Source organism: Aulonocara sp. 'chitande type north' Nkhata Bay, linkage group LG20, assembly GCF_057382095.1.
Source record: "Aulonocara sp. 'chitande type north' Nkhata Bay isolate Kocher_YH1m ecotype deep benthic linkage group LG20, A_spYH_male_GT1.1, whole genome shotgun sequence".
NCBI classification, from domain to species: domain Eukaryota; kingdom Metazoa; phylum Chordata; class Actinopteri; order Cichliformes; family Cichlidae; genus Aulonocara; species Aulonocara sp. 'chitande type north' Nkhata Bay.
The window spans coordinates 121,363-136,100 of NC_141363.1; the positions used below are offsets into that span (position 1 = coordinate 121,363).

At 41.9% G+C, this 14,738-nt stretch overlaps 1 protein-coding gene across 1 annotated transcript; it reads right to left on the minus strand.

Annotated features, from left to right (window-relative positions):
• Window positions 1-4: 4 nt before the first annotated feature.
• Window positions 5-14,471, minus strand: LOC147304698 (sodium- and chloride-dependent creatine transporter 1). The gene is made up of 14 exons (XM_086278442.1): window positions 13,613-14,471; window positions 12,014-12,310; window positions 8,694-8,825; window positions 8,275-8,611; window positions 7,870-8,002; window positions 6,593-6,727; window positions 6,374-6,477; window positions 3,427-3,551; window positions 3,205-3,317; window positions 2,269-2,409; window positions 1,719-1,821; window positions 1,530-1,630; window positions 1,282-1,452; window positions 5-1,060 (listed from the first exon to the last, which is right to left on the minus strand). Exons 1-14 carry the CDS (start codon window positions 13,641-13,643, stop codon window positions 932-934), a joined length of 2,052 nt encoding a protein of 683 aa, XP_086134568.1. The 5' UTR covers window positions 13,644-14,471; the 3' UTR covers window positions 5-931.
• Window positions 14,472-14,738: the final 267 nt, after the last annotated feature.

The following is a 14,738-nucleotide window of genomic DNA, read 5'->3' on the forward strand; positions in this document are numbered from 1 at the left end:
TACATCCATCTTTATCTGGCCATTTATTGCATCTCATCAGGCGTCACAGCAATTCTCTGTCATCCCAGCCTCCTGCTCTTTAAACAGCTCACCCAGAGGTTTCTCTCCTTCTCTTCACATGGAAATAATAATCATCATCCCCTCCAAATATTAACACTGATTCACAGACCGTACAACACACTGGATACTTAAGTTAGTTTATAATACATAGCTGGAATTGGTGGTGCATTGCTTGTCATGATAATTTTAGTTTTTAACTAATGGAAGTTGTTTTTTTGTACAGTTAATTCACAGAGAACAGTTGGCAGGAAACAATGGCTGAAGGCAATGTTACATATAAATGGAAAATACCATCGCCACAGACCGTGACCCACGGTCTAACGCAACACCCGTTCACACAGACACGCACACACGCACGGGACATGGGTTATAAACACAAGGGCACAGGCATACGTGCATCTACACACATAAGCATTCAGACCGTGGCATTATCAGCAGCAGATATGAGGTCTTTAATTTTAAAACAACTCATCAGACTCTTTTAAGTTTATGCTCATTGAAGATGGCATGACTGCTTGGGTTGAGTGAGGCTGTTAAAACGTGGACAGGAAGGCGTGGAAAGGGAAGATATTGCAAACTACAAACTACATCACACAGACAAAGCAATACAGGACAGAACAGCACAAACGCAGGAGTGGGACAGAAAGAGAGGGGCAAGCCAGCGAGGTAGAGTCAGAAAACAGAGCAGAGGGTATATCAGCATGTGATGAATACATGGTTGTTTTTCTCCAATCTAATCTTTGGTCCATTGTCCAGGTCTTTCTTACAGTTTTAAAGTGGAAGGGTGTGTAATTAATCTGTAAGTTTGTTCGCGTATGTACGTGTCTGCTGCTGTCAAAGATGACCCTTTTGTTCTGTGGAGCTCAACTCATCAGATGACACTCTCAAAGAGCAGCGTCCCCTTGGTTCCTGCAGGGGGCAGCAGTTTGGCCTCACTCTCAGGGGCCAGGTACTCCAAGTGATGTCTGCCCCAAACTGGTGTGGTTAGGTGCTGCCAGCGCTACAGAGTAAAAACACAATGAGATGGTTTTTTTGGGACGGGACGGACAATTTAGTTTTCTGCAATAAGTCCTCTTTAATGATTAATGAGGAAATCAGTTGAACAAATAACTCATAGATGAGTGATGGCAACATCCAAGGAGACGCATTCCTACTGATCAAAAGTAAACAGAAACAGGAGAATGCAAGTGAACAGACATGCCAGCACCCATGAACACTGACCTCCCGCAAAGATCCTTTGCAGCGCAGTAGTTTGTAGAGAACAGTGACAGGGATACAGAGCATGGAGGATAGGGCCAGCGCCCAGCCAAGTGCTTCACCCCAGATGGGGTATGTGTACACTGTGTTGTAGGTCAGGGGCTTGTAGTTAACCACATGGAACAGGAACACTCCCTATATGAATGCCAAGATATTACTAGTTTTCCACTTGCAGATACAGTTTACTTAAAAAAAAATGAAGTAGCACGTACCACACAGACAAAAGGTGTGATGTAGGACCAACACCACTTCATATAGGGTAGGGGCTGATAGCCGATCATACGAGCCACATCGTCCATGAAACGGTCTGCGCCTGACAGGGTAATGTAAGGATGTTGTGAGAATGCCCTGGACAGTGCAGTTTGTATAATTTGTGCTGTGTTTGTGCAGCGCTGTCTCACCATACACCCATGCAACCACCACACACTCCCAGAAGGCCTGCCACAACAATGTGATGCCACTGGCAGAGTAGTAGTCAAACAGCTGGAAGACATACATCCCTCCCTGATAGAAACGGTGAGAGCAGAAGACCATCAGAACCATCCTTTTAATAATTCATAACCCATTTCAGACATGCAGTTCCTTCCGTTAATCTTTCCACAAATCTAAAGTGAAAGCTACGTCTGAATGACAGAATGCATTCACTCTAACAAATTTAGGAGCACAGCAGTGGTACAAGGCTAAAAGGGCCAATATGTGAGCAGTTGGTTTCTAAGAGTGGTTTACAGTTCCAATTACAAGTTCCAACAAGCACATTTTATTATTAGTAAAAGGAGGTTATGATGCAAATGTTGAGAAGCTCCATAAAGGACACTTATCTTTACTACAAGACTGGTAAGAAATTAAATCTACCTAATTAGAATAATTAGTAATCTACAAATAGCTAACTAGAAAAATACCTAATTCTGAAGAATACAACTAAATGACATTTAGTCAAAAATTTGACTTTACCTCAGTAACCATGGACATGTCAATGAGGAAGCAGATGATGCAGCAGATGGCAGCTACTACCTCTCGCCGAAGCGAGCCCAGGGCAGATTTTGGGGGCAGCATGTCCATGATTCCCGTTATCAAACCCTCAACCCCGACAAACTGGAAATGAAAAAGAGGGAACGTAGAGGAACAAAAGTGAATGAGAATTCTTCGACTCTGTGTGTGTTAGTATTTTTGTCTGATATCACAGACACATTAAATATCACACAAAAATATCCATAAAGGTGCAGAAATGAGCTAGTTCTTGTTTCCAGTACAGAGGTGGACGCTGTGTCATCCCACCAACTACGCTATAAACTCCTCTTTCAGACAATCGTTGTACATCAGATGCAGTGAAGTGACACTTAAAAGTTTGCAAGTGAGCATTTTATCATGAGCCGTCTCCCTGTTAAAGAATGCTTATGCGTATCTCTTCGAAACATATTACAGCAACCATAAAGAGTGGAGCAGATAACAGCTGCGAAGCTATTTTTACATTATTTAACAGAGATGGCAGGATATTCATAGGCTATGCCAGTTAAAAAAAAAAAGAAGGGGACAGAAAAGGGAGAGAATTGAAAATGAGAGTAAATGAATGGAGAGCAGACAGACGCTCTCTGTGTGAATCACACAGAAGCTCATTGACAAATCCCTGGGCTGTAAAACAATGGATGTAGGCAGTGGCTCAAACAGACACACAACAAACAGGCAGCTGAGAAATGCAATCCTAAAACTGGTATTTCAGGCTGTTTCTGTCTCTCTTTGGTGAATGAAAGAATGATAGAAAAAGAGAAGGAATTAGATTGACACCAAAAAATAAAAGCACGTAAGATTCAAGTAAAATTAGTATATATCTTGTGTAAGATGAGTTCTTTCTCCAAAATTATGATATAAAGGAAAGTCAGTCATTAGTACCTGACTGTCCAGCCCCAGTATGAGTAACATGAAGAAGAAAAGTGCTGCCCAGAGCGGTGCCAGAGGCATCAGAGTCACAGCCTTGGGATAGGCTATAAAGGCCAGGCCTGGACCTGCACATTAAGAAACAGAGCCATCACTGTGGACATGTGGCTCTCACTGGTGATGCTTATTACTTAATACAAATTGCACAGCGTTTCAGGGGGGAAGGTGTATTCATACCACTCTCGGCTACTTTACTGATGTCCACTCCTTGTTCTGTAGCCATGAAACCCAGCACAGAGAATACCACAAAGCCGGCAAAGAAACTGGTTCCACTGTTGATGAGAGCGAGCACAAATGCATCCCTACACAGAAATACAGAGAAGAAGAAAAAAAACAAGGCAACTATCACATAAAATAAATGAAATGAGATAGAAGGATGCATTATATTGTGCTGTAACATAAGGCCTGTGTCAGAGACTCAAGACACTGGCATAGAGAGTAGAGATGGGCCGGGAAGCTAAACTGGGGATCAATAGCAATTTCTCTAAAAGCAGATGTTGTCTTTGCAGTTGTCAGGTGGAGAATAGAGAGCAAAGAAGCCTGTCTCAAGGTCACGGATGATACAGAATGAAAGGAAAATATCCGATATCTATGATGCAGTGATGTTAGGAGATTCGAATGAGTATTACGTCAACAACGTCTCTGTTATCTGCCTACACGGTGAGCAGGATTCCTTTGTTTATTCTGACAAGTCTAACCAAGAATGCTGACTGATATGAAGAATGTACAAACAGCAGTTGCATTGTGATGATTATTATAACACTGTTACGCAAATGCTTTCAACAGCAATTCAGTCCATTCAGTCAGCACTATCTGTACGAATCTGAGGCAGCGCACAAAAGCATGTGTGTGGATGTAAACAATCAAAACAAGTCAGAATGACAGTTTGTTTTAAGAAAGCAGTCCGTAATAAGACCCTACCTGTTCAAACAACTTAAAGTTATAATAATAATGTACACTTTTATTGATCCCCGTGGGGAAATTCTTCTCTGCATTTAACCCATTCACTCAGTGGGCAGCCACCAGTGCAGCGCCCGGGGAGCAGCGTGTGGGCATGGTGCCTTGCTCAAGGGTACCTCAGGGTAGCCGTTCAGGGGATTCGAACCCCTGGCCTTCCGATCACGGGGCAACCGCTTTACCTACTGAGCTATCCCTGCCCGCTCTTTATGGAGCCGCTCTTTGAGGCTGTAACTGTCATCACACACCAGGAAACATTGCTGTTAAATGCTGAATTTAAAAAGTTATACTCAACATAACAGAGCTGCTACCATCTATCTAAAACCACGCCTAACTTTACTTTTGTTTTTTAGCTTACTATTTATGTGTAAACACTGTGTAAGTATATTCAGAGGATCCAATCACTCACTCTAATAAACTACTTATTTTTTATAAAATACTAGAACTGTTCATCTTTTGGTTATTAAAAAGTGATGTTAACTTTATCTACAATAAATGTCTAAAACTTTATTTACATTTCCTAATATTCCACAACTTATAGATGGACTTTCAAAAAAACTGTATTTTGTCTGTCATTTATATCTGTTATTTCTTTATTTTATATGAATTTTTCCCTTGAAGACTTCACTCTGTGTCCGTTTTTGAAATTCCTGTGTTGGCTAGCGAGGCAAAAAAAATACATACCTGTATCTATACCTGTAGCACGCTTGTAAATGATTAAACTTTTGAAAAAAGCTCAATAAGTGGTTTATCAAGCTCAATCCAGAACAGGTTATCGCCACAGGCTAAAAATAAAATAATTGCCAGCATCACTACAGGGGCAAATTTCACTGGCCGGTTCTCACCCCCTTGCATGTGTGAGGTTTTTGCCCTCATAGCCAAAAGGTTGGTTGGACCAGGACTTTGGTGCAAAACAGTGTGCTGTTTCTTTGCAACTTAGGCACCAGAAACTGCTCGATAAAACTGCATTTTCCTGTCATAGCTTGAAGAGATATGTCAAATGATCATAAATATTAAATGATATATATGGAAATATCCAGTTATTCTTGCTTGCATCACTACTTGGCTGTTTTTGTGCACAGCTAGCATTCTTAGGCTGTGTTTATATGAATCAGCAGAGGAATTATTGCATTATGGCCAGGAATATGTTTTGCGAGGTCACAAGGACTGTGACCTTTGACTGCTATATTCTAAACAATTCACACCTGAGTCAGTAAAAGATTCTCTTATGGCAGTGTGTGCACTTTGGGGCATATAAGTGGTGAACCAACAGGTGGAGATGCTGATAGTTTGATCCCTAAACAGATCATTAATCAAGCTATGTTTGCTTTACTTTTAAAGCAAGAAATCTGTAACCCAGATGCAAAATATACTACATGCTGAACTCTAAGAATAGCTTATAGAAATCTTGCCATCTATTTCTGGGCCTACTTTAATGTGTGTAAGAAACAGGGCTGAAAAGCTCTCATGTGAACTCATTTTTCAACTTGTGGTCAAGAGAGGAAAAAAATGTGGCCCATACTGTTAAGTGCCCTCTAAATAAGTACGTGCTTGAGATTTACAAAAATAAAATCCTTGTTACTACTGTGTAGCCAAATACCTCAAAAGGCTCTTAATAGGTTTACGTATCTGTCTCTTCTGGCTAAACATATGCAAGCTTACAAACCAATGAAAACTTTCATTGAAGCCATGTGAGAGTTTTCATTGAGTGCATACTTGATATTCTACATTTGTTGGAAATGCATAAAGGGGTGTTTGCTTGAAGATAAAATAGATCTCTTATATATTTACGACTATTTATGACTGTGAATCTTCGATCAGACTTCTAATGCACAGTGTTTTAGTCTAATAGTCATAGTGGTGTTCAGAGAAAAGATCAGATCTTACAATAAAGCATTCAAAGTGCAAGTGAGGGAATGTTTCAGATCTTTTTGGGTCTTCATGTGATCATTAGCAAGGTCAGACTGAGGTTGCGCTTCTCCCTGTCATTGGGTGTATAGTGAAAGAAAGCCTATTTGTAGTGGAAATACATTTTTTTTTGGTTTATTTTAGTACTGAAGTCCACAGTCACATGAAGCAGAATGCAGATTCAGGCTATGACTTTGTGCTGATTTTGGCCCCCTTTCAGTGACAGTAGCGTCTGATTCTATGTTGTGTATAAACTCACTGGTAACAGTTGTTATGGAAGCGATTGTAGCTACCCAGCGCAGTCAGGGCACCTAGTCCGATGGCATAGGAGAAAAAAATCTGAGTGCCGGCATCTATCCACACCTATTATAGAAAAGACACGTGTGAGTAATTTCCCCCCAAATTTGTTTTGACTTACATTTCTTAGATGTCATTTGAACAGTTCTTATCCAAAGCAAAGCTTATGCAAAAGTTAAACCTGTGCTTCTCCCAGTTTGGACCAGTCTGGTTTCAGGTAATAAACAATGCCATCCAATGCTCCAGGCAGAGTGACCCCATGGGCAAGAAGAACAACCAGAACCAGGTAAGGGAAGAGAGCTGTGAAGTACACAACCTGCAGAGAGATAAAAACAAGACCTGTTAAGCACACCTCTAAATACTTTTAGGAACATTTCTGGGACATACTTGGGGTGGGGAGGTCAAGTTTGAAGACTGTGCAGTAACTTGCATTGAGTGAAAGGAGAAAACTAAACAGTTGGGCCCCTCATATTAAATGAACAGGTTAGCTGGAAATGCTTAATGCTTATCAACATGGTTCATCAGCTTATCTAGCTGGGCCTAAGCATGTTTTTATCACTTTGATTAAACAATTACCTGCTTTGCAAATACTCGTGTCATAAGTAGAAGCCCATTAGGTCCTTCCTGTAGTAGATGTGTAATGAGGCCTGTCATATTACTTTGGAGAAAAGGTAGCCTGTAAATGGAAAGCCAGATATTTTGTAAACCTCCTGCAATAGCAGGGGGTTTTGGCAGTCCTTTTCAGAATGCAGTCTTTGTCACATTATACAGAGAAAGTCACAGCTTGCTACCTTGCTACCTTATAGAAAAATCAAGTCCAAGCTTCAGTATGGTGAGAGCAAAGCAGTGAGAAAGCACATATTTGCCTTGATCTAGGGGAGAACATGGACAGAAAAGCCCCTTTCCAGCTTTCAAACATGGTGGAAAGTTACTAATCGGCTTATAGCTGGCTGGCTCAGTGGCTTTCATTATTTTTCCCCTCTTTCTATGAGCTTTGGCTACTCTGGAGACACAAGTATGCAAACACACACATCTCAATATGCTACAGCATAAGGAGATTCAAAAGAATGAGGAATGGGCTTTTTTTTTTACAAAACGGAAGGCTGAGCAGTCTGTATGCGGAGTGTTACATAATAAAGATTTAGGGATTGCAGCCCGAGTGAAAAGATATACAGAATATGACTAACTTTTAAAAGAACAAGAGTATGCATATATTTAGAGTAATTTGTGTTTCAGTCTAGACACTGATCCCCACATTACACTAAAGCTGATTTGGGGTCAAAGGGCAAAAATGCTGCAATTATTTAAATCTTTCCATGAAGCCGTTCAAACATTAGACTGCACTCCATGATCCCTGACAACCTTTTATGTGCAGCATACTAACGGATATAAATATTAATCTGCACTCAGCCCTGTAACATTATGTATTTTGTATTGCACAGGCAGAAAATACTTTACCTTGCCAGTAGATTTAACTCCTTTCCACATACAGAAGTAAACAATGATCCAGGTGGCTATAAGACACAGCACCATCTCATAGCTTATATCACCGGGCTCGTGCAGCCCTCCAGACAGACGAAGCACTTTACGTCTAGAAGAAAGAACAAAAGATGTGAAAAACATTGTTTCCAAACACAACAAAGACATTTAAAGCTATGAGGTAAATAATGTTCAAATATAAAGTGCACAGCTGGATTTCAATTGAAACTATATTTCCTTATACATCCTGCAAATGGCATATAAATGCCAGCAAAACTTAAAATAAGATGCATTTTGCAACTGGTAAAAAAAAAACCTGTGTGCACAGCCTTAAAAATGTACTTAAAAACTGCAGAAAGCCTGCTTAATCAAGGGATGACATACTCCCAAAACTCAATGACAGGAGAACGCAGGCCCTCAGCATCCATGCAGCTGCCATTGAGGAGGAGCTGGGCTGAGGAGAGGTTCAGCGGAGATGCGGAGGAGAAGAGGCTGGAGTTGGTGGCGGCAGACGATGGCAGAGCAGGCTGGGCAGTACTGCGGTTGTGGCAGGTGCGTCGAAAGTCCTGTGTACAGTTGGGGGTGTTCCAGGGGTGTCCGCAGGTGGCCCAGGGCAGTGGGTTAGTGAAAGAGTGAAAGAGAAAGTAGAGGCCCCACACCAGGATCATGATATAGTAGGTGTTACAGAAGAACACGATCACCATTGAGGCCAAGCCCAGACCTAATGAAGGAGGAGAGGTGAGCCCTAAATCAAAAAATGGTGGCTAGATTTATAGCTTTTCAGATAAATGTGTTGCACGTACCTTTAAAGAGGGGTGCGATGTTCCAGGCAGAGACCCCTCCCTGCTTCATGAACTGTCCCAGGGCAATCTCCAGGAAGAAAACTGGGATGCCCCCGATGAACACAATCAACAAGTAAGGGATCAGGAAAACCCCTGCAACACACGGCACTCATATTCATCACGGACAGGTAGAAACAGTGTTCAATACTGTACTATTGTAATATTAATATTGTTTAATAAACACAATGAATGCCTCATGTGCTAAATTAAACAACTATGAGAAACTTTGGAGAAATACATTACTTAATTTTTTCATGTTTAAAAATGTAAATAGACCAAGGACTGACTTTGAAAAAGAAAATTAGCAAAGCCGCACTCCCACAGACGTTATGCTAGGAAGCATATTTAGAGACAATTAAATGCTATTCATTAATATCTTCAAATCTTCAACTAATTATATCATTAACATTAAATTCAACTAATTCATATTATAATTTATTCTAATTTCAACTGCAGAATTAACAAATTCAGGCTCTTTGAATATGTGTGACAATGAAACAGGCAGAAAACGTGACATGAAAGTCATTTTTAATGTCTTTAAGAATGTGCACACACACAGTGTAATTAAACGTTCAGCTCAAGAAGAAACGGTTAAAAGGAGGAAGAAGCAACACAGAACACGGGGGGGGAGTCAGGGAGGAGGACAGACAAGCCCACAGATAAAAGCTGCGCTGAAAGTCAGTGTGGGAGACAATGTCTCCCGCGTGCAGAGGCAACTGCACTAGTTTGTCCTTGAACTCAAAAACTGCAAGGTGAGGAGACAGAAAAATGGGAATGTGAGACGACAGTGGACTCAGATGGGAATTATTAGTCCTGATAGAGACATCTAGGACTTGTTTTGTTTTGATCGGCAGCAGCTGGCTCAGAGCAAGTGTTTTCTATAAATAACTTCATTTTGAATTCTCACACTGTAGCCTACTCTGATGAGGAAGAAGAAAACATAGCAAAAAGGTGCAAAAAAGGCAGCACAAGGAATTTACTTCCCTGTATCTACCTGCAATGATTTGGGTGGAATAGTAATAAACATAACTCGGTTATGCCACCACAGCGTGCAGATGGGAGTGGAGTCACATGACCAGCTATGACGCAGAGCAGAAAGAGGCCAAGAAGAAAGGAGGGAAAGATGGACAGATTACCGGAGAGGCTGGCAGAAAAATTGGGACATCAACGTGTCAGAGGTTCAACAAATAACAAAAATGACACACAAAGGCATTGACCTGGTTCGCTGTGCAAATGCTTTACAATTTCTCTCTCATCCGCTTCATTTTTCTTTATGTGATTCTCTGAGAGGAGAGGGCTGTAGCCATATAAGGAAACATTCGTGAGCGAGAGTCTAAGAGAGAAAGGGGTGGGAGACTGAGAGAGATGCAGAAAGAGGAAAAGAGAGAGAAGGGGAGAAAGATGCGATAGGACGACTGAATGGAATGAGTGGAGAAAATTCTTGTGCTGACATACCCAAACAAATTGGCCAAATCATCACGCAACTGCATCCTTAATAGGCTTAAGTAAATCCTCTCTAATCATAGCTAAACCGGACACATCAGGCCTAACAGCTGGGTTACAAATAAATCGATGAGATTGTCTGGGCAATAATTTTGTGTATTCACCTGTTATTGTCTCCAGAGGAGCGTGTCCTTGTTTCACCAACAAGCAGTGCTCACTTAAAGCCTCAGCTCTTATCGGATACTTTTTGTTGAGTTACAAGGTGTACCCTGGGTTGGTCAAAGGTGGAAAGTGAAGTACTGTAGCGGATGTTACTGCGCTGACGCGGAGGGAAAGGACGGGGCGCAGTCACAGGACGGTTATTGTGTGACATATCCATATGCCTCCTTATCAGCAGGCGGGTGGGAAAGAGCACCTTTGTTTGTCTCATGAGCGCTGGGCAGGAACACAGGGGGGTGGACTGTGTGAGGCAGGCTATTGTTATATGATACCAGAAGGTGGGTATCAGAGCCACTCGTCACAAGACACATAGATGGGAGACAAAAAGGGCTGGACTAAGACACACAGTCTCTCATTTAGTTTTACTTCAACTAAACACCTCATAATAAAATGAAAAGTGGGTAGGGCAGAGATAAGAGAGATAAGGAAAAAGTCTAGGCCAAAAGCTGCAGTCAGGTCAGGTAACGAGGGAACAAAGTTGGCACAGATGAAAGGAGGACTTGGAACAGCTCAAATAACATCATATGCCAACATAAGGAAGAGGAAGATCGTAGTGCAGCTCGGCCTAAGTCTGCCTATGAAGCAACAGGCAGCTATAATAAATATGGCGATATCACATGATGGGGCATGGCTTTTGAGCTACGTGTTCACAGCCACGCAGGCCCTGCTTTGTCTAACTTTATCTCATCGCATTGACTTTCACGGTTGTCCTTCTGCCTATCTGAGTTTATTTTCACTGCTGAATGATCGCTCAGTTAGAGGATCATACTTTAAAGGATCACTGAGAAACTTTGTTTTTTCCCCAGAATCTCTTTTTTAAATAGACGTTTCATTTTGATACCAAGCTAATTGTAACTCGTAATCTTTTTTGCATTAAATAATATTTTATAAATAGATACACAGATGGATAAATACTTTATTCATATCACCATGGAAATTGTTGAATTTCTTGTTGCTGAATATTGTATTCATAGTATTTTAATAATTATAAAGAGGTCAGTAAGGACTTAGTCCCATGGTGGTTTCGTGGCTAAATGGTGGACTTTTTCACCAGCATTGTGACCCTCAGGGCTGATAGCTGAGCCACCTTTTCTTTGCTATACAAGGGCAATTATCATGGTATAATTTTGGTATAATCTTTGCAGATGGCACCAGTAGTGTGAAGTGAAGGAGCTCCTAAATTGGTTATTTTAAATGATGCATCCATGAAGAATGCATTAAAAGAAAAGAGCTTCAATGTATTCAAACTGGACCCTAACTTTCTCTTATGGAAGCTTTTTTCTTAGTGGTAGCTTTTTTTCCTTAGCTTTTAATACCAGTCATTTATCTATTTTATGCTATGGCTGGAACCTATCCCACCAGACAACAGTTGGAGGATAAAGGGTGCCAGTCCAACAGAGACATCTACTACCAATTTAGAATCGCTAATTAGCCAAACATGCGTGTCTCTCATCTGTGCTAGGAAGATAATGCATACGGAAAGCCAACCAGCAGGTTTGCACCTGTAACCTTCTTGCCCTCTGCAGCAGTGTTAAACACAGAGCCACCATGCTGCTGCTCAGTCATACACACTTAACGTTTTACTCAGAGTACATTTACACAGTGCTCTGGGAGCTCACCTCCTCCATTTTTGTAGCACAGGTAAGGGAACCGCCACACGTTGCCCAAGCCAACAGCAAAACCCACACAGGACATGATGAAGTCCATTTGTCTGGTCCAGGTTTCTCTCTCCGCTGCTGGTACTGTTACAGACCCATTTCCAGCCGCAGTATCGTCCTGGGTCTGCGTTGGGCCACCCCCTCCGCCGTCATCGCACCCTGAGCCCACCCCAGGCACAGGCACCAGAGGGCGAGCTGATGCGCTGCCCTCCTCCTCAGACAGTATCCCTGCGTCCAGCTGGGGAACACTGATTTCACCTGGACAGAAGAACAGGGTTGATTCAAAAACAAGCACAAAGATATGGAAATGACTAAATGGCATTAATATAACAACAGCATAAAATATTACAACACATCATCTGGCAAGTATACAGTTTCAGATCTTTACATCACACGTCAGCACTGGGGACAGACAAGCTCTGGTCTCTTAGGCCACACTCGTGCTGAATAGAGAGAAAGAGAGGCTGCACGCTTTCCATTCATTAAAATAGTCAATGCAAGCTTGGCCAGTTATTACGTACTTTCCCCCCCAGCGGTAACAGGAGTGTAATACATCTTAATATACACATACATGAGATTTGTTTTTGCAAACTGCCCACATTCAGTTGCAGTTATACTGTCATCACTGCACCCTCCCCCGATGTTCATTCTCTCTGTCTCACAGACAGACTGATTAGCGTGCTGCGGTACAACACGGCATAAAGCCGCCTCAAGGTACAGCTCAAGCTCCCCTGCTACTTACAAAGCTTTTCTTCTTTCTCATGCGCCACTCAAACACAAATGCAACGTGGCTCTTAGTGTCTTTCCACAATATTAGAGTGAGCCGCTCTTTGCTGGATTCAAAGGCAGCTGAATCCAGATCAGAGCAGTTTTGAGGGGGTGTGTGAGCAGAGGATGAGAAAAGAGTGGGGAAGGTAAGGGATGTGAGCATATACAGAGCAACCTCTCTTTTAAGGTTGCTCTGTGGTTGAAGAATCATCTGTGTGAGGAACAGCTTCCAGTCAAGAAAAAATCTGCCCTTAAATAAAATGGCCATGCCTCAAGGACATAATGCAGAGACAGCTGAAGTTTTTAAAATGCTTGGCCAAGAAGGCACCTGGCGGGCAACACAGGTATACACTGTCTGTCTTCACCACAGATCTAAGTATTTTGCATCATATCCTTGAGGCACATTAAATTCATAAGCTGAACGCTGAATGACTATACCCTGACATGAGGGTCTTCTGTATTCACCACCAGTGAACATCTCTAAGGCTACACTGGCTTAGAGATGTAGCTTTAGAGACTCAAATACCCTTAAATGACTGGCTTCTGGTCCCATGTTTATTTATATTTCCTCTCTGTACAAGCATGATGCAGTAAAATAATAGATTTGAAGCAGGTTAAGCGCAGCTGGTGTGTGGAAGCTTTTATCGTCATCCAATAATGTTAAAACTGTGGCAGAAGCAGGGATGCTTTAATTCACCTACTTGTGTTTATGTTTTTAGCTAGTGGCTGACTCATATGGTACCCTACCTAAGAAGTCATTTTTAAGCAGTGGAGGTCGTACGTCATACTCACCTTGGCTGTTCTCTTCCAACTCAGGTGACATACTGCTGAGTGGCGGCACAAAAAATGTATATATATATATATATATATAGATATATGTATGTGTGTGTATATATATATATATATATTTATATTTTTTAAAAGCGCAAGCTGGCTGTTTTTATTTAGCCAGAAGCAGCTGAAGTTTTTAAATGCCTGGCCAAAGAAGGCACCCGGCGGGCTCAGAGAGGCAGACAGGGAGATGCAACCACACTGTTCAGTGCTCCAGTTGTCTCTTTTTTTCCTTTTTTTTTTTTTTCTTTTTTGATCTTCTGAGTTTGTTATTTCTCCTTCTTGAAAAAAAATCTCAGTTTTTTTTTTTCAATTGCTTCACGTTGGAACCCCTCAGCTCAGCCAAGAGATGGAAAATTTCACAAAGCGCCGCGGTCAGTTCAGCCGTTGACAGGAGGAGATTCAAAAGCAGTCCACGAAGCACTTGAAGGTAAGCCTGAAGAATCTCATGGATAAGAGCTAAATGAAAATTATACTGCGCCTTAGGGTAATGATTTTTGTGTTTAAATCGCCCAGTTACAAGTCCATTATCCCGAACGGTATGCCGCAATTCGACGGACGAAGAATGTGACCTGCTCCGCGGTCCGTTAGCTGTGACCGACGCTTCCCCCGCCTCCTCCCGCCGTCAGCTGACGTGATTGGCTGAGGAGAGCCCAGTGCGGCGTGCACAGCATCAGCAGCACAGCATTACTACGGCATGTCATCCCGGCAGCGTGAGCCTGTGAGTCCTGAGTCAGGGCAACAGAACCCATATCCGTAGATGCGTCTTCACAAGCATTTGGAGATCCGCCACGACAGTGTAGAAAAACAAACAAACAAACAAACGTAAAAATGTTTTAGGTGGTTCCGAGATCCAGCCGAGCTGTGCGTGTTTACAGCACGCCAGTCAAAACGCTAGAATTCTCAGGTGTGTGCACACTCAGAGGTAGCCTACGCATTTAGATTTCTCTAGAAATTCAGTTTTATGTAATCGCCTGCAGATTGTCGTTCACTGTCACTGTCAGAGGTATTTCTGCGTAGTTACGGATCTGCTTACCAAGATACAAATCTCAATACACCCCAAAGATAAATATAGATTCAGAGATTT